General features: G+C 36.1%; 1 protein-coding gene across 1 annotated transcript in view; it reads left to right on the top strand.

Moving 5' to 3' along the window:
* Positions 1 to 19,980, top strand: part of CAMKMT (calmodulin-lysine N-methyltransferase) — a gene marked incomplete at its 5' end in the record, with an annotated part of 210,970 nt that overhangs the window by 9,192 nt on the left and 181,798 nt on the right. The window contains one exon of the mRNA XM_083857623.1: positions 4,928 to 4,992. Coding sequence (XP_083713749.1) covers positions 4,928 to 4,992 — 65 coding nt within the window. The remainder of the gene's footprint in view (positions 1 to 4,927; positions 4,993 to 19,980) is intronic.

Genomic DNA, 19,980 nt, shown 5'->3' with positions numbered 1-19,980 from the left:
TTGGAAAAAAACAAGGTCCAGCATAGCACTTCTCTTTGTCAGTTCCTTTTGAAAAAAGAACCAGTTCAGGAATCTCCTGGATTTTTTATGCCCTGGTGTGTTGTCCCTCCAGCAGATGGGGGGTGATTGGAGGTCCCCATGAAGACCAGGGCTTCTGAATGTGAGGCTGCAGAGGGTTTCATCTGCTTGGTGTCCCTGTAGCAAACACCCACTATAATGTCACCATCCCCTGCCCTGCCTTTAATCCTCACCCATCAGCCCTCGGTTGGATCCTTGTCCGTCCCCAGGGAGAGCTCCTAAGACTCCACTTTGATGTAGCACCACTGTCTCCACATGTCCCCTGTGTTTTTATTCACAGAGCTTTCAGGTGTTTGTTAGCTTTTTTCAAGTTCTACTTAACTGTGGCAGTATTTCACTTTGCCATTAAAAAATGATGCATGTGCTGAATGTGTGTTTTCAAAGGGATAGGAAGATATATAGGAAGTAAAGAGAACAATTTAAAAATATTTATTTAATACTGCCTTTCTAAATCCTTGTATTACTCATCAGGAATGTGCTTTTAAGTTTGAATTTTGTATGATTAGTTTTAGTAATGAAGTGATTATAGATCATAAAGATGCAGTGTCTCACTGTGGAGATGGTGCCTGCCTTTTAAACAGGAAAATTGTTCTTTTATTTAAATTTAAAAAGGAGCAATCAATATCTTCAAATTTTCTATTTCAGGATATGGATTTGCTTTTAAATTGTTGGCTCATTTTAAGAAAACAGTGCAGAAATAAGTTATTGCTGTGGTAAAATATTCCATTGATCAGTCATTTGCTGTTTCAAATACTAAAGTGCAGAACTGAAAAGAATAATGTCAGCAGGTTACAGGAAGGGTTAAATATTTGTAAAAGGTGTTAGGTGTGCTTTGCAAGATGTCACGCCTTTATTCTGAATATGAATGAACCTGTAGATAAAAATATGACAGAAACTATTAGATGATTCTAGACCTGTGGTTTAGAAGTGAGGGGCATGCAGAGACATGACTTGTCTGTGCAAGCAGCCTGTTAGAAGATGGTATAGGACTGAATTCCATTGGCTGTTCCTGTTGGATTTTTCTGCCAGTAACATTTTGAATTTTTAATGACTTTTTATTTTAGGGATAGAGATTAAAAAAGTGAAGGGAAATTAATTTCAAGGAATATTGCCTACTTCTTAGGGACAGTTTATGTGGGTATGACAAACTTGCATTCTTCCATTTATTACATGCTAAGAGACAATGTGTAAATTTAGCAGCATGAAGGGTTGGCCCCAGGAGCTGGAAATGGAGGAAAGAGATGAAAAGTGATTTGGCAACATACTTCTTTTATTTACTGATCAAGCTATGATTGTTCCATCATATTGCCCAAGATGTGTTTATTTGTAAAAAAGAGTTGTAGTCAAAAAAGCTTTGTTTTGGTTTCTTGCTATATTAAGCTGTGATCTAGAACTGGAGTGAAAGAAGAGTTCACTTTTTTTGCTGTACTCTGGCCCGGAAAGAGCATCTGGTCAGACAGCAAAGTTTGCAGATAACTCTGAGGTTCTTAGCGGGCCACCGTGACAATTGATGGTGATATTCACTAAGCCTTTTTGTAAAGTACCCTTAACCCTTACCATTATCTTCATCTTTTTCACAAATATACTTTTAATTTTTAAGTAGGTTAATAGTGTATGGTGATGTGTTGTTTGTTTTTTTTCCCTTTTCAATATTATGTGAAAACATATTCTATCTTAGATTTTGTAGGTTTTTAAAGTGAATATAGGTACATACTTACTTGTGTTATTTGTCATCACTCAGTTTAAGAGTAATATAAAAGAAAAGAAGGAACCTACTTTTGTTTCATTATGGTTGATGAAAAGCATAAGGTTCCTTAAGAGGAACCTACTGAAGGATTTTTTTTGTACTATCCACAGCTATTTTTATATACATGTAGATGTCTGCCACTTGTGTTGCTTGAATTGGAGAAGAAGCAACATTAATATATTTAAAAATTGACCTCAGTCTCTCTGACTTCATCCAAAGTTGATTTATTTGAAGTCCAGATTAAGGAATTCTGCCTTGCTTTGTATCAGGAGAAACATGAATTGAATTAGTTTATTGTTCATAGATTTGTCTTCTATTACTCACTGCCTCAGCCATGGTAATTTTTGCCTATTTTACCTTAGAGACTTATTATAAGAACACTGTGAATCAGATAAACCACGCCAGCCTGAAATTCACTTTTTCCATGATGCTTACCTGTGCTTTTTTGAAGCACTTTGTTGATCTCACAATCAGAGCTTTGAACTTCTTTAAACTGCATGACATCCATGGCATGTTCTAAAGCACTGAGTACTAATGTTCTTCTGTATTTTGAGATACCTGTGGAAATTTATGGGAACATAAGGGTTGGGGTTTAATCCCAAGCTTCTGTGATTCCTTTCCTTGACTTTGATAATTCAGTGCACATGACACTTAAGACTGTGTTTGTCAGCTGCACTGTGGAAAGCTGTGATGGTGACAGGCACTCATGGAAACCAGATGTTCTGTATCTTGGCAGTTTTCTCTGGGTTTGGTGATGGAGGAGCAGCTGATGTAATGGGACAGTGAAACAGCAGCTGTTACAGAACTGCTGAGGATGAATGTGCAAGGCAGTGGATCCCAGACTACAAGCTCTGTTTCTTAGGTGCAAGACTGAATAGCACACTGTTTATGGCAGAATTTGGGGTTAGAGAACACCTGTGTTTGTTTACAAGTGCATGTAATTTTTAGTCTGTGAGTAAGGCCTGTGATGGAAAAGATTAGGGGAATAGCTGGTGCAGAGTTTGTCTGCAGGCTCCACAAGTACAGATCTCCAAATGGAGAAGCATGGCTATTGCTGTTTGGAAAAGTGTTTTCCTGAGCTCACCCTTTCACAAGTAGATCAGCTGTTGGCATGTTGCTTGCCTCAGTCCTAAAACTTGTCTGCAGTAAGAGATTATGCTCAACTCAATTCTTCAGCTTCTGGGTTCCACAAATTTTAAGCAGTTTTGGCTAGTGCTGTCATTTTATTTTTTCTCCTTTTTGTATTTGCCTACCTTTAGACCCTGATGTGTATAAATTGTATTGTTCTCTAAACCAGGACACTTAATTTCTGTTTTTCTTTCTTCATTCTGTTCAACTACTGGTACTAGACTACTAAATTTTTATCCTTACCTTTGCTTCACTAGGAGAGTTACATGATAAATCTCCTTTAGATATGAACTATGTACGTACAGAAATTGAGAGGGGGAAAAAAAGAAACCAAAACATGTTATCCCAAGACTCTCCTGCATGCTGACAGAGATTAAAATACTTCTTTACTTCCTCAGCATCTCCCAGCCTGCATTTGCATTAATTTAGAGATGAGACATTCACAGTTGTGTGAGAGCCCCCAACAGCCCCAGACATAAGCAGAGTTACAGAGTTTGTAGAGCTCTGAGGAGTCAGCAGGGGAGAATTTAAAGGGCAGCTCTGTGGCTGGCAGAGCTACCAACCCTATCCCCTTGTCACTTCCCTTACACCAGCTCTGTTGCATTGGTTATCCACTTTGATGGAAAACAAACTTGCTAGAAAGAAGTACATCAAAAATCCACATGGTCCATCAGCATTCTTGTAGACTTCCTCTGCAGAAAAGGCATGTAATTTTGGTTTGTTTCTATGTAGCTGGGAGAAGAGCTTTCATGTCCAGTTGAATCTTTTGTAACATCTCTCATATATTTCTTTGTCTCTGCTGATGAGCTCAGTTCAATTTGTTAATTTGATTTCCATTTTTAAAAGAATTAGTCCAGTTGCTGTTTGATGCTTCTCAAAATTTAACCTGTTAATGTTTCTTTATTTAATGCTTAGGCTTATCAGGAAATATAAATAGTGAGGTTTTCACAATAAATATGTAATTTCATGCTTGCAAAATGATTTTTTCCATTCTTACAGCACTCTTTCTTCAGGAAAGAACAGCTGAGAGAATGAGAATTAAATTTGTAGGTGCTAAAATTCTTGGATTCATTGCATTTTTTTAATGTTTTGAATTAGTGTGTTCCCAAACAGCCTTGGAAGCTATACTTGAAACATTATTAAAGCCCTATATTTTCATATTTTGCTGCCTTGCTGAATCTCTTCTAGATTTTTTTAATGCATTTGTGAAACAGCTGTATGATCTGATTGTTGTAAAGTGTAAGACTAATACTTTGTTAATTTTGGGCTTAGATTAGTTTGAAATATTTAAAACAAGATTAGATGCTTTTTTATGTGTGTGCCACTGCACATTAAAAGGCAAACCTTAGGTAAATGTTTATTCAATTTTGGTGCTTAGTCTTTCTGCTGCTTTCAGTGTTTTGCTCACTGCAATCTAAAATTTGCTCCCGGTGCATGAAATTTAGGTAATTAATTTATTATACCCACTTTTGAATGTTTATTTCACATGGGTTATGCAAATATAAAACCAAAGGAAATGCAGTTCACTGAACACATTAATCAGTTTCATCATTAGCATTAATTTAATTAAGTGTTCTTGATTTTGTGGGAGAAAATAAGAGTGTGCATACCGCTGCTGTTCAAAAATACTCTTGGGTTTTCCCTTTCAAAGAAATTGCTTTACCAAAGTTCCTCCTTTTCTCTATGTGACTTCCACAACTAAATAAAAATTGATGTTCCTTGGAAATGGTTTCCTCCTGATAGTAGTTTCTGAGAAACACATTCCTCCTGTTTCATGGATTTCAGTGCTGGGATTTTGAAGCTGGTGATTGTCCCCTTGTTTTCCCCCTGGTGGCTACAGTAGTACCTGTTTGCTGCTTCACTCTGAAAGGGGGTGGTGAGAATCGAATGCATACAGTAAATCTCTTTTTTGAAGATGGGGCTTTTTTTGATGGTTTATATGTCAGTAAAGTCACTATTTATGTTTTTTTCCAGATTTCACGATGGCCTCTTAAATGTTAAAGATGTTCTTACAAGTTTTGACAACACGGGGAATGTCTGTAAGTCCCTCTTTATTTAAGTACAGTACTATGTTGATAAAAGTCTAACTTTACCAGTATAAAATATTTCTGTATGAGCCCTCAATAACCATTTAATTTAGCTGGGAAACTCCATTACTGTGGTCAGAGTTACCATAGCCTTACAGTTTTATGTAGCACAGTAGTTTGTGTTGGATACACCCTGAAGTTCTCCCAGTGCAGGTTATTTTTGGTCGTGGCTATGGTGGGAACATTAGAACAACTGGACTGGATAAAACATTAGTTTAGCCCATTGATTTGTGTTGGGCAGGGGTCAGCAGTGGCTGTATGAGGAACAGCAGTGAAGGAACATGAGAAGCAATCAGGGGTACTTCTAGCTTGGAGAGAACAAACTTGAACCAGAGAAACACAAAAGAAAGCACTCAGGTTGCGAAATTCCTCCCTACAGAATGTTTTGGATCCTAAAGCGTGAAATAAATTCAAAAAGCAAAGGGGAAAAAATAGTGCAAGAAAAATTTACTGTGGTATCAATTAAATATACAGGCATCACTTATGGCTGAGGAAGTGCTGGGTGTTAGGAGAGTTAATGGGGCAGGAGGATGATATGTTTGTCCTGATCTTTCACTTTTGTCTAAGCATCAGTTACTGGCTGCATTAACCTGAGGCAACATGAGCTCTAAGTGGGCCATCAATGTCTGACCCAGTATGGCTCTGCTTCAGTATACTTATTAATAAAATTATCTATGCTATTAATGGACTTGAATTATCAAATTGTGGTAGATGGTGGAAACAAAGCTGAGCAAACATATTGAAACATTTCTGATGTGATGAGTAATTACTATTATATAATTAACATTTAGAGATACACATATAATTGTTGTTTGGTTATTCTGCCTTATCTTTCAGGCTGGTTTGTTTGTTTTCAAACAAGCAAACTGATAGAAAAAAGTTGGTAAAGTTTGCCAGATATTCAAGAAATATATACATATTTCCCCTTCTTATCAAGCCAGTGATATAGAAACTGTTTTGATATATGTGTTTTATCTCAAAATTCCACTCTTAGTATTCCAAAGCTACATTTCAGTAAACATTAGTTCATTATATAAGAACTTAAGCATTTATTTTGAACAGCAGAGAAAATACTTTCTCTGTGTGTGTTTGTCCAGAAGTGCTTCAGGTAACGAATCAGGACAGTGTAATATGGTAACACAATTTCTTGTTCTTTGTGTGGGTACTGAGTTTGTGCTCAATCTACACAGATTTCCTTGTTAACACAAAGAATTTACTCTGCTGAAGTTTTCATATGCTTTCCTATTGAAAATGCTGTTGGCTCTTCTGTTAACTTCTTCTAGTATTTCAGCTACTTTTTTATTGATTTCAGATGGTAAAACAAGAGTTACACTCTTAATAAGCACATCACCAGTGCTAACACAGGAGTCATATGACCTTTGTAGTTCTCACTGTTTCTCTGTTTATACAAAGATTCACATTTGTCCTCTTGGATTGAGAATTGCTTTGAGGGTTCATGCTGTGGTATTATATATAGTGTTTGCCAAGTAATTTCCAGATTCACTGCTTCCCCATTTTTAAATGTCTTTGTCTGTAAATGTCTGTCTGTATTGATCTACATATTACTGATTTATGCCTGTTTTATTATGCACTCTAGATTACACTCTATTAGTTTAACTGTAAAATTATTATATTCTGGCAGCATGCAGTATTGGCTTGGAGTGTAAGAATCACACTTTTTTGCTACCACCTGTATGGAATAAATGTTCTCAGTATCCAAGCCAGAGTAACTATGTGTCTGTCACACTCTCATAGTAAAATTCCCCCAACCATGTGTTTACTGAGCTGCTCTATTTGGGTCATACCTGATGGAATTTCTGTGCACTCCCATTATCCCTTAATTTGAACTGGCTCTTTCTTTGATCTTTTCCTATGTATTTATTCACTCTCTTTGTGTTAACCCATTGTTGAAATTATGAGGGTGTTATGTTGCCTCCTTTTACCCCCAGAGGTAACTACCGTTGTCTTTCTAAAATTAAGTTGACTGTTTTTTATAATTTCTGCAGTATTCTGCAAGAACTTTTTATTATCAAATCATAGCATACTCTAAAATACCCCCAGATATTTCTGAAATGGTCTTTGACAGTATCAGATTATTTCTCCTAATACCTGATACTAATGGAGCTAGCCAGAACTGAATGTGCTATCACAGCAATGTGCCCTGTGAGAGGGATGCACTGAATAATTACAGACTTCAGTGTTCTTTTGGGACACACTGCATAGCCAGCATTTATTTACTGGCCACTAATCTTCACTTAAATGACTTGGACTGAATTACCAGAAAACAGGGAAATATTTTAGTGTTCCATGTGTTTTGGTTGCCATACTGAATATTTATCTACAAGATTAATGTCTTTTTTCCTAGAAGTTATTAGATTATGAAGTAATTTTGTATTAAACAGAACAGCTTGTTTCTAAATATAATAATTTGTTTCAAATAACATGGGTTTTGTGGTTTGGGGGGAGTTCTTTGGTTTCTTCTAGTAAGTACTTTCTGTTAAAACAAGCTCTTTCAGAGAGTGTTTGTATGGTCTTTCTGTTTCCCATGTTGGCCTCTGTGCTTATGGTCTTTGACAGCCACATCACCATATACCATTGAAAGAAAAGTGGTAGAGCAGACTCCAGTTAATACCACTGTCTCTACTCCCAGTAGGTATCAACTCAGTACAAAATGTGCCACTAGCTGGCAGCATTATATAAAATATCAATAAACAGCTTTTGAGGAATACTTCTGACCACTTCCAAAAGCGCTGCCTTACACCAGAAAGACTTCTGGATAAATGGGGAGCCAACTGCAGTATCTGTCAGTGGTGTATTGCAGGGTCCCAACTGTTAGCTCTGAAAATTACCTCTGCTCGTTCAAACTTTGTATTTGTATACCTACACTTGTATTCTGTCTTTTTCTAAAAGATTTCTGAAGATGCATTTGCACTGTAGGATTGCTACTGTGAATGAAAATTCACATTACAGGTTGCAATGGGTTTTCACTTTCTTAGAAAAGTGTGGAAGTTTTATTCTCTCTACTCATCCTTTGTGGGAGAGTGGTTTCCACATGAAAACTCTAAATGAATTCTCCACACAGACAGGATACAGTGCTAAATGCACTTCATTCAGCTTTAATTCTATGCATAAACAGGAGGCAGGGGAAAGAGGACTGGAATGAAGGGAAGGATCAGTCTGTTCGCTTTAGACAACAATATGCCATCTGTTAAAAAGAGAGTACAACTTGACACCATCTCTTTTCCTGAGATAGTCCTTTAAAGAACTGATGGATCCCAGGCAGAAGGTTTGGTGGTGGCATTGTGGGATAGCATCAGCCAGCCCCCGGAACCACACACCACACTCATCCTGGCAGAAGAAATTGTCCAAAAATCAAGGACAATTCTGCAAGGATGAGCTTTTGAGAGTGTCTCCTTCCCTTGCCTTTCCAAGTGGGAGAAAGCAGTTATAAATGAAGTGCTTATATGACTCTGTCCTGGAAGTAATCATTGCAGATTATGTAAAAATTTAAATTCAGTGAAATGACTTGGGCCAAAAATTTTTCCCCAGTCTAAGCAAGCTACAATCTGTGTAAAGGAGAATTCTAGTAAGTGAAATACAGCCTATTTTTGAATATTCATCTACTATGATAACACTGATCACAGAAGCAAGATATTCCAGAATGCTCAAGTAGTATAAAGTTGAAAATATACTATATGCAATAGCAAAACATTTTCTTGTAAAGTGCACATAGCATTAGTTAATGATTTCATTTTCAAGAAACAGCATGTTCAGCACATACTCATTTTATTTTCTGCTTGGCTGAGTGTACAATTATATGTTTTAGAACTAAAAGAGCAGCAGAGGGTGCTACAGTTACAGAGCTGCCCAGGCACACACTCCAATATTGTTGCTCCTATAGGCAAGTAGGTCCTTTAAACACTTAAGCTTTTCATTTGGGATTGATGTAAACAGGATAGTTTTTAATTCTGTTGCCTCTGTTTATAGAGGAAAACAGGTAATCTATGTGAAATCCAGGAAAAGTACAGTTACATACTCATTTTTTCTTCATTTTTTAAATTTTAATAGTTTAATTGGTGGAAAATGTTGCATTGTTTCATGAAAACATAATGTCTGGATATAGCTACTGTTACAAAACACTTTAGAATTGTTTTTGTTTATGCTAATTTTACATTTAGAAGTTCTAGTCTCTGCCACAAGTTTGGGGTTTTTTTTGGAAAATTTGTTGTTTGTGGATTTTTAAAAATATTTTTCCAAAATAAATAAGCTAGCTAAATTGAAGAATATTTTTGCCCTTCATAGAATATTTTTCATGAAAATAACATAAGAGAAGGATTTTTTCTTAAATTTCAAGTTTGTATCAAGGTTTTTGGAAACACAAATCAAAAAGGAAACAAATTATTGTTCTCTCTTTAGTTTTCACTTTTTTTCAGTTTATATAAATTTTAAAATTATCCTTAAGACTGGTAATTATGCAACTTTTTAAAAAAATTACTTAAGAAAAATCTACTTTAAAACAAAGAATCTTTTCTTTTCTCCATTCTCTCAAATAACTAAACAAGACTTTCTGGTAGTATATGAGGATGGGTTTAGAGAGCTCCTTGTTTCTTCGGGGCTCTCACTGTGTGCCTCAGATATCTGAGCTCCTCAATGGAGAGATGATGGCAGCTACTGAATGATTGTGCTTGGAAGGATAGATGCCATGAAGGTACCTGGGGACAATCACCAGATGACATCCTTTAGGGCAGCAGAGGTGCTCCTGTATTTCATGGAATGTTATCTGGAATCAACCAGGGAGCAGAGTGCAGTTTTCAGGTGCTGCTGTGGGAGTTTCCCACGTTGTTTTGAGTAAACATCTGGTTATCAGTGGTGAAAAGCCTGCCAGCTGGAATATGCTTCCTGCCTCTGTGTGTCTCAGTCAGTATTCTTACCTGAAGAAACTGCCACCCATTGTCCTCAGAGCCTTCTCTCATTCCTCTGGTGTGGCAGTTTGAAATTATTTACCATGTCAGAAACTCAGAGCCCCTTGGAAGTCTTCAACAAAAAATAAATTGTCTGGAAGAGTGTTTGAATAGCAACGATATGTGTAGTTTTGAATGAAATATTGTATTTATGATACCTACAATTTACTATTCACTATGCAGCTTCCTTTTAAATAAAACATTTCATCATCAGGGTTAAGAAAAACCAGCTGTTTCCTCCCTCCTTCATCCAATTCACTTCAATGATTCAGTTTACAGCATCATTCCAAGCAGTCACGTTGACATAACCGACATCAGGCGTATGGAATGGAGCAGAAAATAAGTATATGGAGAGAAGCAGGCACCTTTTAAATTACTCTTGCTACCAGAATTGTTTTTATGAGATTGTTCTCTGATGGAACATCAGTGATTTTTGTCTGTTTTAATTACTGTCCTGAAATATTCAGCTTTTCCCCACTCACTAAAATCTGTTTATCAGGAACCTGTGTGTGAAAAGAGAAGTCATAACTGTGGTCAGGGATCCTTTCTTCTAAAGTACTTTTTTCCTATTATATATTCCAAACATTATCTGTCTTTGTGCCTCTACTTTCAAGCATGGCAGCAGCTGAGAGAAGTGGGAGGTGAAGAAGCCCAGTTGAGCCCTTCTGTGTGGCTTCTTTCTTCTTGGGTCAGATTGAAGTTTTTGTAGGAACCAGTTCTCCTGTTCAGGTTATTCCAATGAGAACCTTTTGGTAAAAATATGTGAATCTCTCAGAGCAACTGCAGTTACTTTTCTGTGTTGCTGAGCAGTATTTTGTACCTTGGCACTCTGATTAGCTATGCTTTGGTATCATCTGTTGTCTTAATCTTTAAAAAGTAGTTGGCATTAGTATGTTTCTAAGTGTACTGCTCATGCTAATCTTCTGCAGTGTGAGGTGTTTTTGAAAGTACTCCCTGTATTCTAAATGGATACCAATGAGAAATTGGATCTTTTGATTTACATTAATTACAATGTTGAAGATAGAGTATAACACCTTAAATTAAGTTGGTAGAAGGAGAAGAGTATGAATGATTTTAATTGATTTCACAGGTTTTACTTTTGTTTTAGATAACTGATCTTAGTCAGCCCTTTAATTGAGATAGGGCAGGATAATAATGGTAAGCATCCTTTAAGATGTGGTATGTTATTAATTCAGCTTAGTCTTGTAAGACATTTTAGAATTTTCTCAAATGATTTTTTTTTTCATTTGGGAAATGTTTCCCAAATATTTTGAATTTGGGCATAATTGAAATAAATAGTTTCAAATAAGTTTGATGTGCACTGGGTTGTTGCCATTTGTGTGAAACTTGCATGTTTCTTTGCAATTGTTCTTTTTATTCTCACAGTTTCTTTCACTTACCCTGTTCTAGCCATGCTTTCAGTGATGCTTTTCACATCCTGAGTACCTCCCTTCTGTCTGACACCACAACATGGTCCTGGTGGCTTCTGATGTGCAGATCAGATGGGGCATTTCTCTGTACTGTATTATTGTCTCATCAGTGGCTGGAGTGTGGAGGTAGCAAGGGCAGTCCTTGTTATTTGTTTTCTCTGTACAAATGCAGCTGAAATGTTATGCATAATTTAAGCCCTTGTTTTGGTTTTGTTTCAAGTTTGGTTTAGAGAACTTTTCAAAAGTTGCATTGTATTTAATTTTAAAAAATCATATTCAAATGACTCAACTGAAGTCATCTTTTGAAAATGTCACAGTGAAAGGCTTTAGTTTAATTCAGCGCCAATTCCTAAAATTGTATTAAAACCCCCTAATTTGAGTAAAATATTTCTGGAAATGAGAATTTGAAACCTTTGGTAAATATATCAATTTGAAATGTTTTGTCAAATGATAATTCTGATTGAAAAATATGATGAAAACTGATCTACATAGCAGTGACCAGAGGAAAATTCGATGTAGATCTAGTATTCATATACTTAGCTTGATAAATTAAATACTGTTATTGAGAATATGTACATGTAAATAAAATTATATCACGTTTAAGCTGTTTTTAAAAAAATATTTTCAATAGTATGGAAAGAGGTGGATAAGACATTATTTCAGGAATATAAAGAATTCAGTTTTGGTAAACTTAGTGGATTAAAAGAGCCTCCCATACGAATGGTTTGGTAAATAGAAAATGTGTGAGGAATAACTGTAAGCTTGTTGGAATTACTGGAGTCCAGCCCTGTGGTTTTTAATTAAGACTGCAGCCCACCTGCAAAAGGTTTTAGTGACAGTGATTTAGAACATACTGGTTCTAGCAGTAGTGATTTCACATCTGTTCTCCTTACTGGTACAAAATATCTCCTCATCTCTAATGGTAGCCTTTTTATACTAAAGCTTAAGCTCATTACTGGTTTGGTCCTTGGCAAAACTGAAATTTTCCTTTGCAATAGCTTTTTAGGTATATTAAATCTTCACATGGCCTTGCCTATATCTTCTCTTACTTACATCCAGCAAGCCAAATTCTATGATGTTTTCTTAAGCTACAGTTTTTGCTAGGCTCTGGCTTTTCTTTAGACTCCATACATTTGGTTTGTATCTTTCTTGAAGACTTTTGTCAAATTTGGGCATAGTATTCCTGTCGAGACTTCTATAATGTGAAGTAAATCTGGAGATTTTGTATTTTACAGCCTGTAATCCCAATATTGAATTTTCCTCTTACAGCAGCATGACTTTGACTCATGTTGAGCTGTTGACTTGCCATAGAATCCTGGTCCTCTTCAGTAGGAATCAGTTATTCTGAACTGTGTAGCAGATTATTCTTACCCAATTTGACTACCTGGTGTTTGTCCCTGTTGAACTTCTTCCTGTTTCCAGACTTCTTCCCATTCATTGTTTTTATCCTTTGAAGCCTGTCTTTCAACTTCCTGGACTTCTAAAACTGATAAATTGCTAATGTAGTAGGCATGTTCCTTTAGGTGACTAATGAAAACACTGAACAGAGCACAGTCTGGTGTAGGCATTTATGGAAACTTCACCTGTTAAATTTACCTGCTTTTACAGCAAACCATTGAGTATTATTCCCATTATTCTCCATAGTCAGTTTTCTTCACCCATCTTAACCAAATTTTATTTGGCCTTATTTCTTAGGAAATTGTCAGAAGACTTTTTAAAGTTGTGATACATCTACTGCTTCCTCTCTATAAACAAGCCTCTTACCTTCTTCCTCTGGTGAATGTTTTTTTAATTAAATTCTGTAATTCACTTTTTATTGTTAAACTTTATCCTGGAATATGCAACAAAATAATGAAAAACATGAATCTGTTTCAAGTTTTTAATTAAGTGAAGATGAGGGAGAGGTTGAATTGAACAAAACATTATACTTAATTATAGAATGCATAATTGTCTTATGCACTGCAAGTCACCTGATGATTCTCTGCCTTACAATTTCATTCATTTTCTGAAAGCTGTTATTTGAAATATTTATAATACAGATGTATCCTATCTAAGCTTCTATGCATAGTTCTGTCTTGTAGTTTTTTAGTGTCCTGAAGGAGAACTGCAGCTACTCTGAGCTGTGTAATGGTTTTGTGACATGTTTGATAATCTAGCAAAAATTACTATAGAATTGGGAAAGTCATCTACCCTAATACCCTTTATTTCCCATCTCTCTGCTTTTAATAAGTGTGACAGAAAGTAAAATAATGCAAGGCTTAGGGTTTTTAAAAATTATTATTTTGTTTGGGGCCTTTTTGGCAACTTGGGAATACTCAAATGTGTTTGAGCCTCTTGCACCAGAGAAGTTGAATTCTGTAATAATACTCAGGACTAACAAGAAAGAAATTCGAGCCCGTTATACCCTAACACCAACTCCTTGTCTATTGTATTTTTTGTCAAACTCTGACCTGTGCTTTGTGAGTTAGGCTTGCTTTCTTCTCATCTATGCTAGTACTGGTTCAAGATGTGTTTCACTACCTGAGGGCTTTTTTTTACCAATTAATTTTTAGATTCCCCTTTATACTTACACCAATTCCCATATTTTAAGGTAGTATTTGATGTCATGTTTAAATGTGTGCTTTATATTAGCTCAGAAGATAATACTGTAGTCCCCAAAGCACTCTTCTTATTTTTAACAAATCCATACAATATCACATTTGTGAAACAAATATTAGATCCATTTTAGAGGTAGGAAGTCTCTATTTTATTACAGAGCTACTCATGGTTAGAAGTGAGAGGCAGAACCAAGCCATCTTACAGTGGTGGCATGCAGAGAACCACCTGACTTTTAACCTTTCCCACATACAGGTTTATTGTATGTTAATCTTTGTTAAATTTGCAGTGTTGTCTTTTTAGGAGTGCCTTCTCATTTAAAATGCCATCCATTTGGGGTTTCAAAATTTAAGGACTTAGAGCTGTGTCAAAAAAGAGTCTTGGGCATTGCTGAACTGAACTGTAGATGCTCTGACAATAAAATTTAGCTGTCCTTCAGGTAAGGAGGCCTTTCTACACATGTAGTGGTAGGGCCTGGAATTCACCACAGCTGACACTCTTAAACTTGTGTGTCATTAACACTCCCTCTCTTTGTAATTTCAGTTCCTAACTTGATGCATTCACAATCTTAAATCCTTTCCTTTATTTAGATGCTTCATCTGTGTCTGTGAAAAAGAATAAAATTTTTACTTTTTTTTAACCTTCTATGAGGCAGCTGCAGATTTTATGTAGAATTTATGTGGTTGCAGACACGAGTCTTATGATTATAACACAAAGTAGTTTCATGAAAGTAGGGGCAGTCAGCACAACTGAGTTAGCAAAGAGAAGGGACTCAGAGCTTTTATGAACTCACTTCCTGGAGCTCCTTTTGGACAGTGAGGCAGGAAACAATATTACTAAATGTATTGGGTAATCCCTTATGACAGTGTGTCAGAAAAAAACCCACTGCAATCTGCCTGTAAGTATGAATTTAGAATGTGAAGACAGTACCCTACCTCACCATAAGCTCATTCCATAACATTTATCTATTCACACAGCTAAAACACTGTACAGTCTTAAGCCATTTTACCTTAGTATAAATTCTGTTAGGCTAAAAATGCTGGAATGTCTTCATAATAAAACATAAAAGAACAAAGCAGCTTGTATACAGGCTCCTTGCTGTATTTTGATTCTCATTCTTAAATGGTGGAAATTTGAAGCAATTTATAGGTTTACTTACTATTTAATTGGACATTCCCAAAGTAGAAAATAGTAATTCCTTTCATTTGTGTGGTTAAAGACTTTGCTAAAAATGAGCTTAGCCAGATAAACAGAAGGTATTTTATTATTAGTAAGAATTAATTTAATAATTTTGTCTACAATCATAATCGGCTTTTAAAATCATACATTATATTTTCTGTGGAAAACTAACCAAGATAAATTCCCTATGAGAAAGGAATGTGCAGCTGCACATCTCCTGTGGGAGAAGCTTACTTAGTGACAGGTGAATCTGAGTCCATTTTATGATTATTTCCTAGGTTAAAGTAACCGAGGAAGATTCTTAATCTTAGATTGTCTCAGAAAATATATTTATGTAGGTGGATTTTGGCTGGTTTTGATTGGACTAGTGCAGTTATTTATGAAACAGCAGTGAACTGTCAGTATTTATGCACTGTAATGTTTCTCCCTCTGCCAGCTGAGGCTAGGAGGCATCGCTTTAAAATGCGCATCTGTGAGAAAGTCCTGAAACCAAAAGTCAAGTATTTATATAAAATAACTCCTACCAGGGCAGAGGATTAATTATATCGATTAATAACAAGGAGTCTTTTTGCTGCATCTGGTTTTAGATTAGTAATAATATTGGAAAAAGGCTGAAAATTCACAAGTCTAAGGTACAAACTGAAGCTTGTGTTCTTTTTTTAATAGGACTTTTGTAATTTTTTTTTTTGCTGTGTTTAAATTTAATAAAACACAATTTCTATTGTTTTTCTAAAGAAACTCTGACATATATTTATCAAGTTAAAGAATTTATGAATGTTTAAAAACAAATGCATGCAGCAGTTTAATTATTCTTTGCTGTATGTAGGTACTTTCCTGAGGAACTTTGTAACTTTTCTCATGAAGAAGCAGAGTTTTCACTTACCATAACATTGAGCATTAAAATGTGAACAGCTTTGTAAGCCTTGACTTAAAAGTAATTACATGTAAATGGTAGCAGTAATGAAAGGCAAGAGTTTACAGTGGTTTTAAGCTGCTTTTTAAAGCTACTCAGAAATGCAGTAGGACCCACAAAATGTTAAAGATACACAGGAACAAAATGGTCATACAGGTTTGGCGTTTAAAAATGGAGATCTCTATATTTTTTAAATGGGGAGCAAAATATATTGTCTGTGAATATACATAATTCAAAGAAAGAAAACCAAATAGGTATCCATGAAGACAATAGAATCATATGAATCAAAGCAGAGATGGACAACTTTTGGAAGCCCTCCAAATAATGTCTTCTAATTGTTTGCTCAAATAAAATTCTTTTTGAATTATTTTCCTTGTTTTCAAAGCACCTGTTGAAAAAGAAGTATTTATCCTTCCAATTCCCATTTAATTTTCCTGTTCCAGAGTTAGAAACATGCTGTCATACCTATGAAAAATCATAAATTATAATAGAGATATTGAATATATTTTCAAGATCAGCTACTTAGTGGATACTTCATTCACTGCAACCTTTGTTGTAACTCATAGATGCTTTACATTTTTTAAATGTTTGCATAGTGCAGGAGCCAGTTGCACATCTCCCATGTTAATCTCCAGAAGTTATAATACCTCACATGTTCCATGGGCAGGCAAAAGTAATTATGATAGCAATCAACATGTATAATATAGATTTTTCAGATACTTAGTTTTGTTGACAGTAGGTACACCACAACAATATAGATAATTTCAGACAAATAAAAATTGGTAGAGGTAATCTAAGTGGTTTAAGTTGTTGTGATTGTCATTATTCCAAAAATATATTTCCTCGTAATTACTGTAGCATTTCCTTTTGAGGATTCTCTTCATGTGCTTTTCAGAAAATGATATGGTAAATATTTTGTATTAAAGTACAGAGGTACACATTTTATGGTTTGTTGGGGTAAGTGACAGCCTAACAGAAAGGATAGATAATTAATTTAAAGACTTATGTAGGATCAGATTGAACTGCTGATGAGTGAGAATAATTAATGAAAATTCTGTGTTTTCATGTATTGTTTCTTAGCACTTTTTTTTTCTTCTTTAGAATAAAGATTTTTCCTATGTTTGGCATTTAAAGAGCTTTGTTGTAATAGTTGGATGTGAAAATAGTGGATGTAAAAAGTAGGCAGAAAGCTGGAAATTGAGTCCAATTGTCATAGAATGGTTTGAGTTGGAAGGGATCTTAAAGACCATCCAGTTCCATCCCCCTGCCATGGGAAGGGACACTGCATCAGAGCAGGTTTCTCAGAGCTCCATCCAGCCTGGCCTTGAAGACTTCCAGGGGTGGGGCATCCACAACTTCCTAGTCAACCTGTGCCAGTGTCTCACCCCCTCACAATAAAGATATTTTTCCTAGTCTCTAATCTAAACCTACCCTCTGTCAGTTTAAAGCCATTACTTCTTGTCCTATCACTGCATGCCTTTGTCAAAAGTCCCTCTCCAGCTCTCTTGTAGCTCTGTTTGAGTATTGGAAGGCTTCTATAAGGTCTCCCTGGAGCCTTCTTTTCTCAGGCTGAACAACCCCAACTCTCAGTCTGTCTTCATAGGAGAGGCGTGCCAATCTGATCATCTCAGTGGCTCCTCTGGACCCTCTCCAGCAAGTCCATGTCTCTCCTGTGCTGGGCCTCCAGAGCTGGATGCAGTGTTCCAGGTGGGCTCTCAGCAGGGCAAAGCAGAGGGGCAGAATCCCCTCCCTGGCCCTGCTGCCCACAGGGCTTTGGATGCAGTCCAGGACACGTTTGGTTTTCTGGGCTGTGGGTGCCCATGGCCTGGCCTTGTCCAGCCTCTCCTCCACCAGCAACGCCAGTCCTTCTCAGCTGGGCTGCTCTCAGTCAGCCCTTTACTCTGCTTGTATTTGTGCCTGGGTTTGCCCTACCCCAGGTGCAGCACCTTGCCTTGGCATGGCCTTGTTTGCATGGTTATTCGTGTTAGATACTACTACAAATCAAAACATTTAAATATAGGGATTTGATTTGTAATTGCAAAATGTTTCTTATTCCACAATTACAGACGTGTGTGCTGCTCAGATGAGATTAACCTATGATTTTTAAGTAAATCGGTCTAATTGGCATGGAGTTCTTAATGTGTGTATGTGCATAGGTATATAGAGCTATTACACATAATTCTATATGTTCACTTTATATATATGGAGAAGAAAAACCGTTTTTTTAACAAGATGTTTTCTAGTGAGATATTGTCAGAGATTTATTTTACCTGACAGTTTACTTTGACCCTGCCTGAAATAGGATCTTATTGGTGACATAATTATTGTAAGATGATGAAAGTAGAACTGCAATGTGCCATTTTTCCCCAAATGTTTGAAAGCATTGTCAGCTTTTGAATTACTGTCATATTTTTTCAATTGTTTTTAGTACAAGTCAAATTTGACTTGCCTTAGTAATATAAAGAATCGCATTGTCTTCAGCAAGGCTTGTCAAATGAATCAGAAACATTGTCTTCCCTTTAAAATTGATTAAAAAAAATCCCCCCAAATTATTTTAATTTGAATGAGGTGAGAATCTAGTAACTATTGAAATGTTTTCTGTGCTGAATAATAAGGACCGTGATAATTGAAACTTGGCATAGAAATGAGTAGCAAATTTTACTCTTCCTCCTCTTTTTGAAATGGCAATTTGAATGTTGCATAAAGTAGTTAACGAAACACACTTAGTATTTGATATTCCAAAAGTACAATTCAAAAAAGAATATTTAAGTAATACAGTTAGTGTTATGCCTATGTATAACTGCTTTAATGTAATATATTTCATATTTTATAGATACATATTTCTTAAGTTGTATGTATATGTATATAAAAATCTGTAGAATTTATAAATTTCATCTGTTTGTTGAACAATTTGAAGGATGGTAGCAGGTACTGCCACAGTTGTTTGCCTTTAATCTTTGGGTTTTTTCCTACCAAAAAGCTTCATAGCTGAGGTATGGGGAAAAGATCGATGCTGCTTTCTGATGCTAAGAGAAGATGATGGCAGGAGAGAGTGGAAATAACACTGAGACTGATAAGAAAGTGTCAGAAGACAAGGAGAATGTAGGGGAGAAGAATGAGTGGAAGAGTAGTGGCTGGGCAGGATGGAGAATTGGAAATAAAGACATATTTGATTACTTTTCCTTCAAGAGACAAACCGGATTGGGCAGAGAGGAGCCTGTAGAAAATCACAGTGAATGAGATTAATGTGTCCTGAGAATAACTGGGCTGAGACTAGAAGTAAGGGATGGAAAGGAGGCTATGCCAGCTCAGCTTCAAGGGGGCTCGAGAGAAATCATGGGTGCCCCAGAAAATATTTCCCACAGAGCCAGCAAAAGAAAATGTTTCCCACACGGCCTCTGTATTTCCAGGGATTTCTCTGATCCCTTCCTGTGCCTGCTCAGGTGAATAAGGTATTTTACTCTTTTTAACTACTGCTCTTTGTAGACTGCTGCAGTGTTTTAATTTACTTAATTTGTTTAATTGTAAATTAGATAATTGTAAAGAAGATAAAGTAATCTGAAAGTCACAATCCTGGTAACAACTTGTGGAGGAGCTGATACTCCAGATGATGGGGTTTTTGATGTTTAAAAATACTCACAGAAGTATGTTTTAATTTTGGCTTTACAAAATGCACCATTATTTTAGAATTGCCTGTGCAAATGGAAATTTCATGGTTTGTGCACCTGCTTGGATTGCAGATTTCCTCCTCCACCTGCCAGGAGGTTCTCAGTGATGGCTGGCTTGTATGTTGTTTACCTGAAAGGTTAAGGTCTGATCTGCTGAAGCATGTCAAATTAAAAAAATAAAAAGATTCGAGGTG

Source organism: Zosterops lateralis (assembly GCF_965231275.1).
Source record: "Zosterops lateralis genome assembly, chromosome: 3".
NCBI lineage: Eukaryota > Metazoa > Chordata > Aves > Passeriformes > Zosteropidae > Zosterops > Zosterops lateralis.
This window is presented reverse-complemented; position numbering and strand designations above follow the sequence as displayed.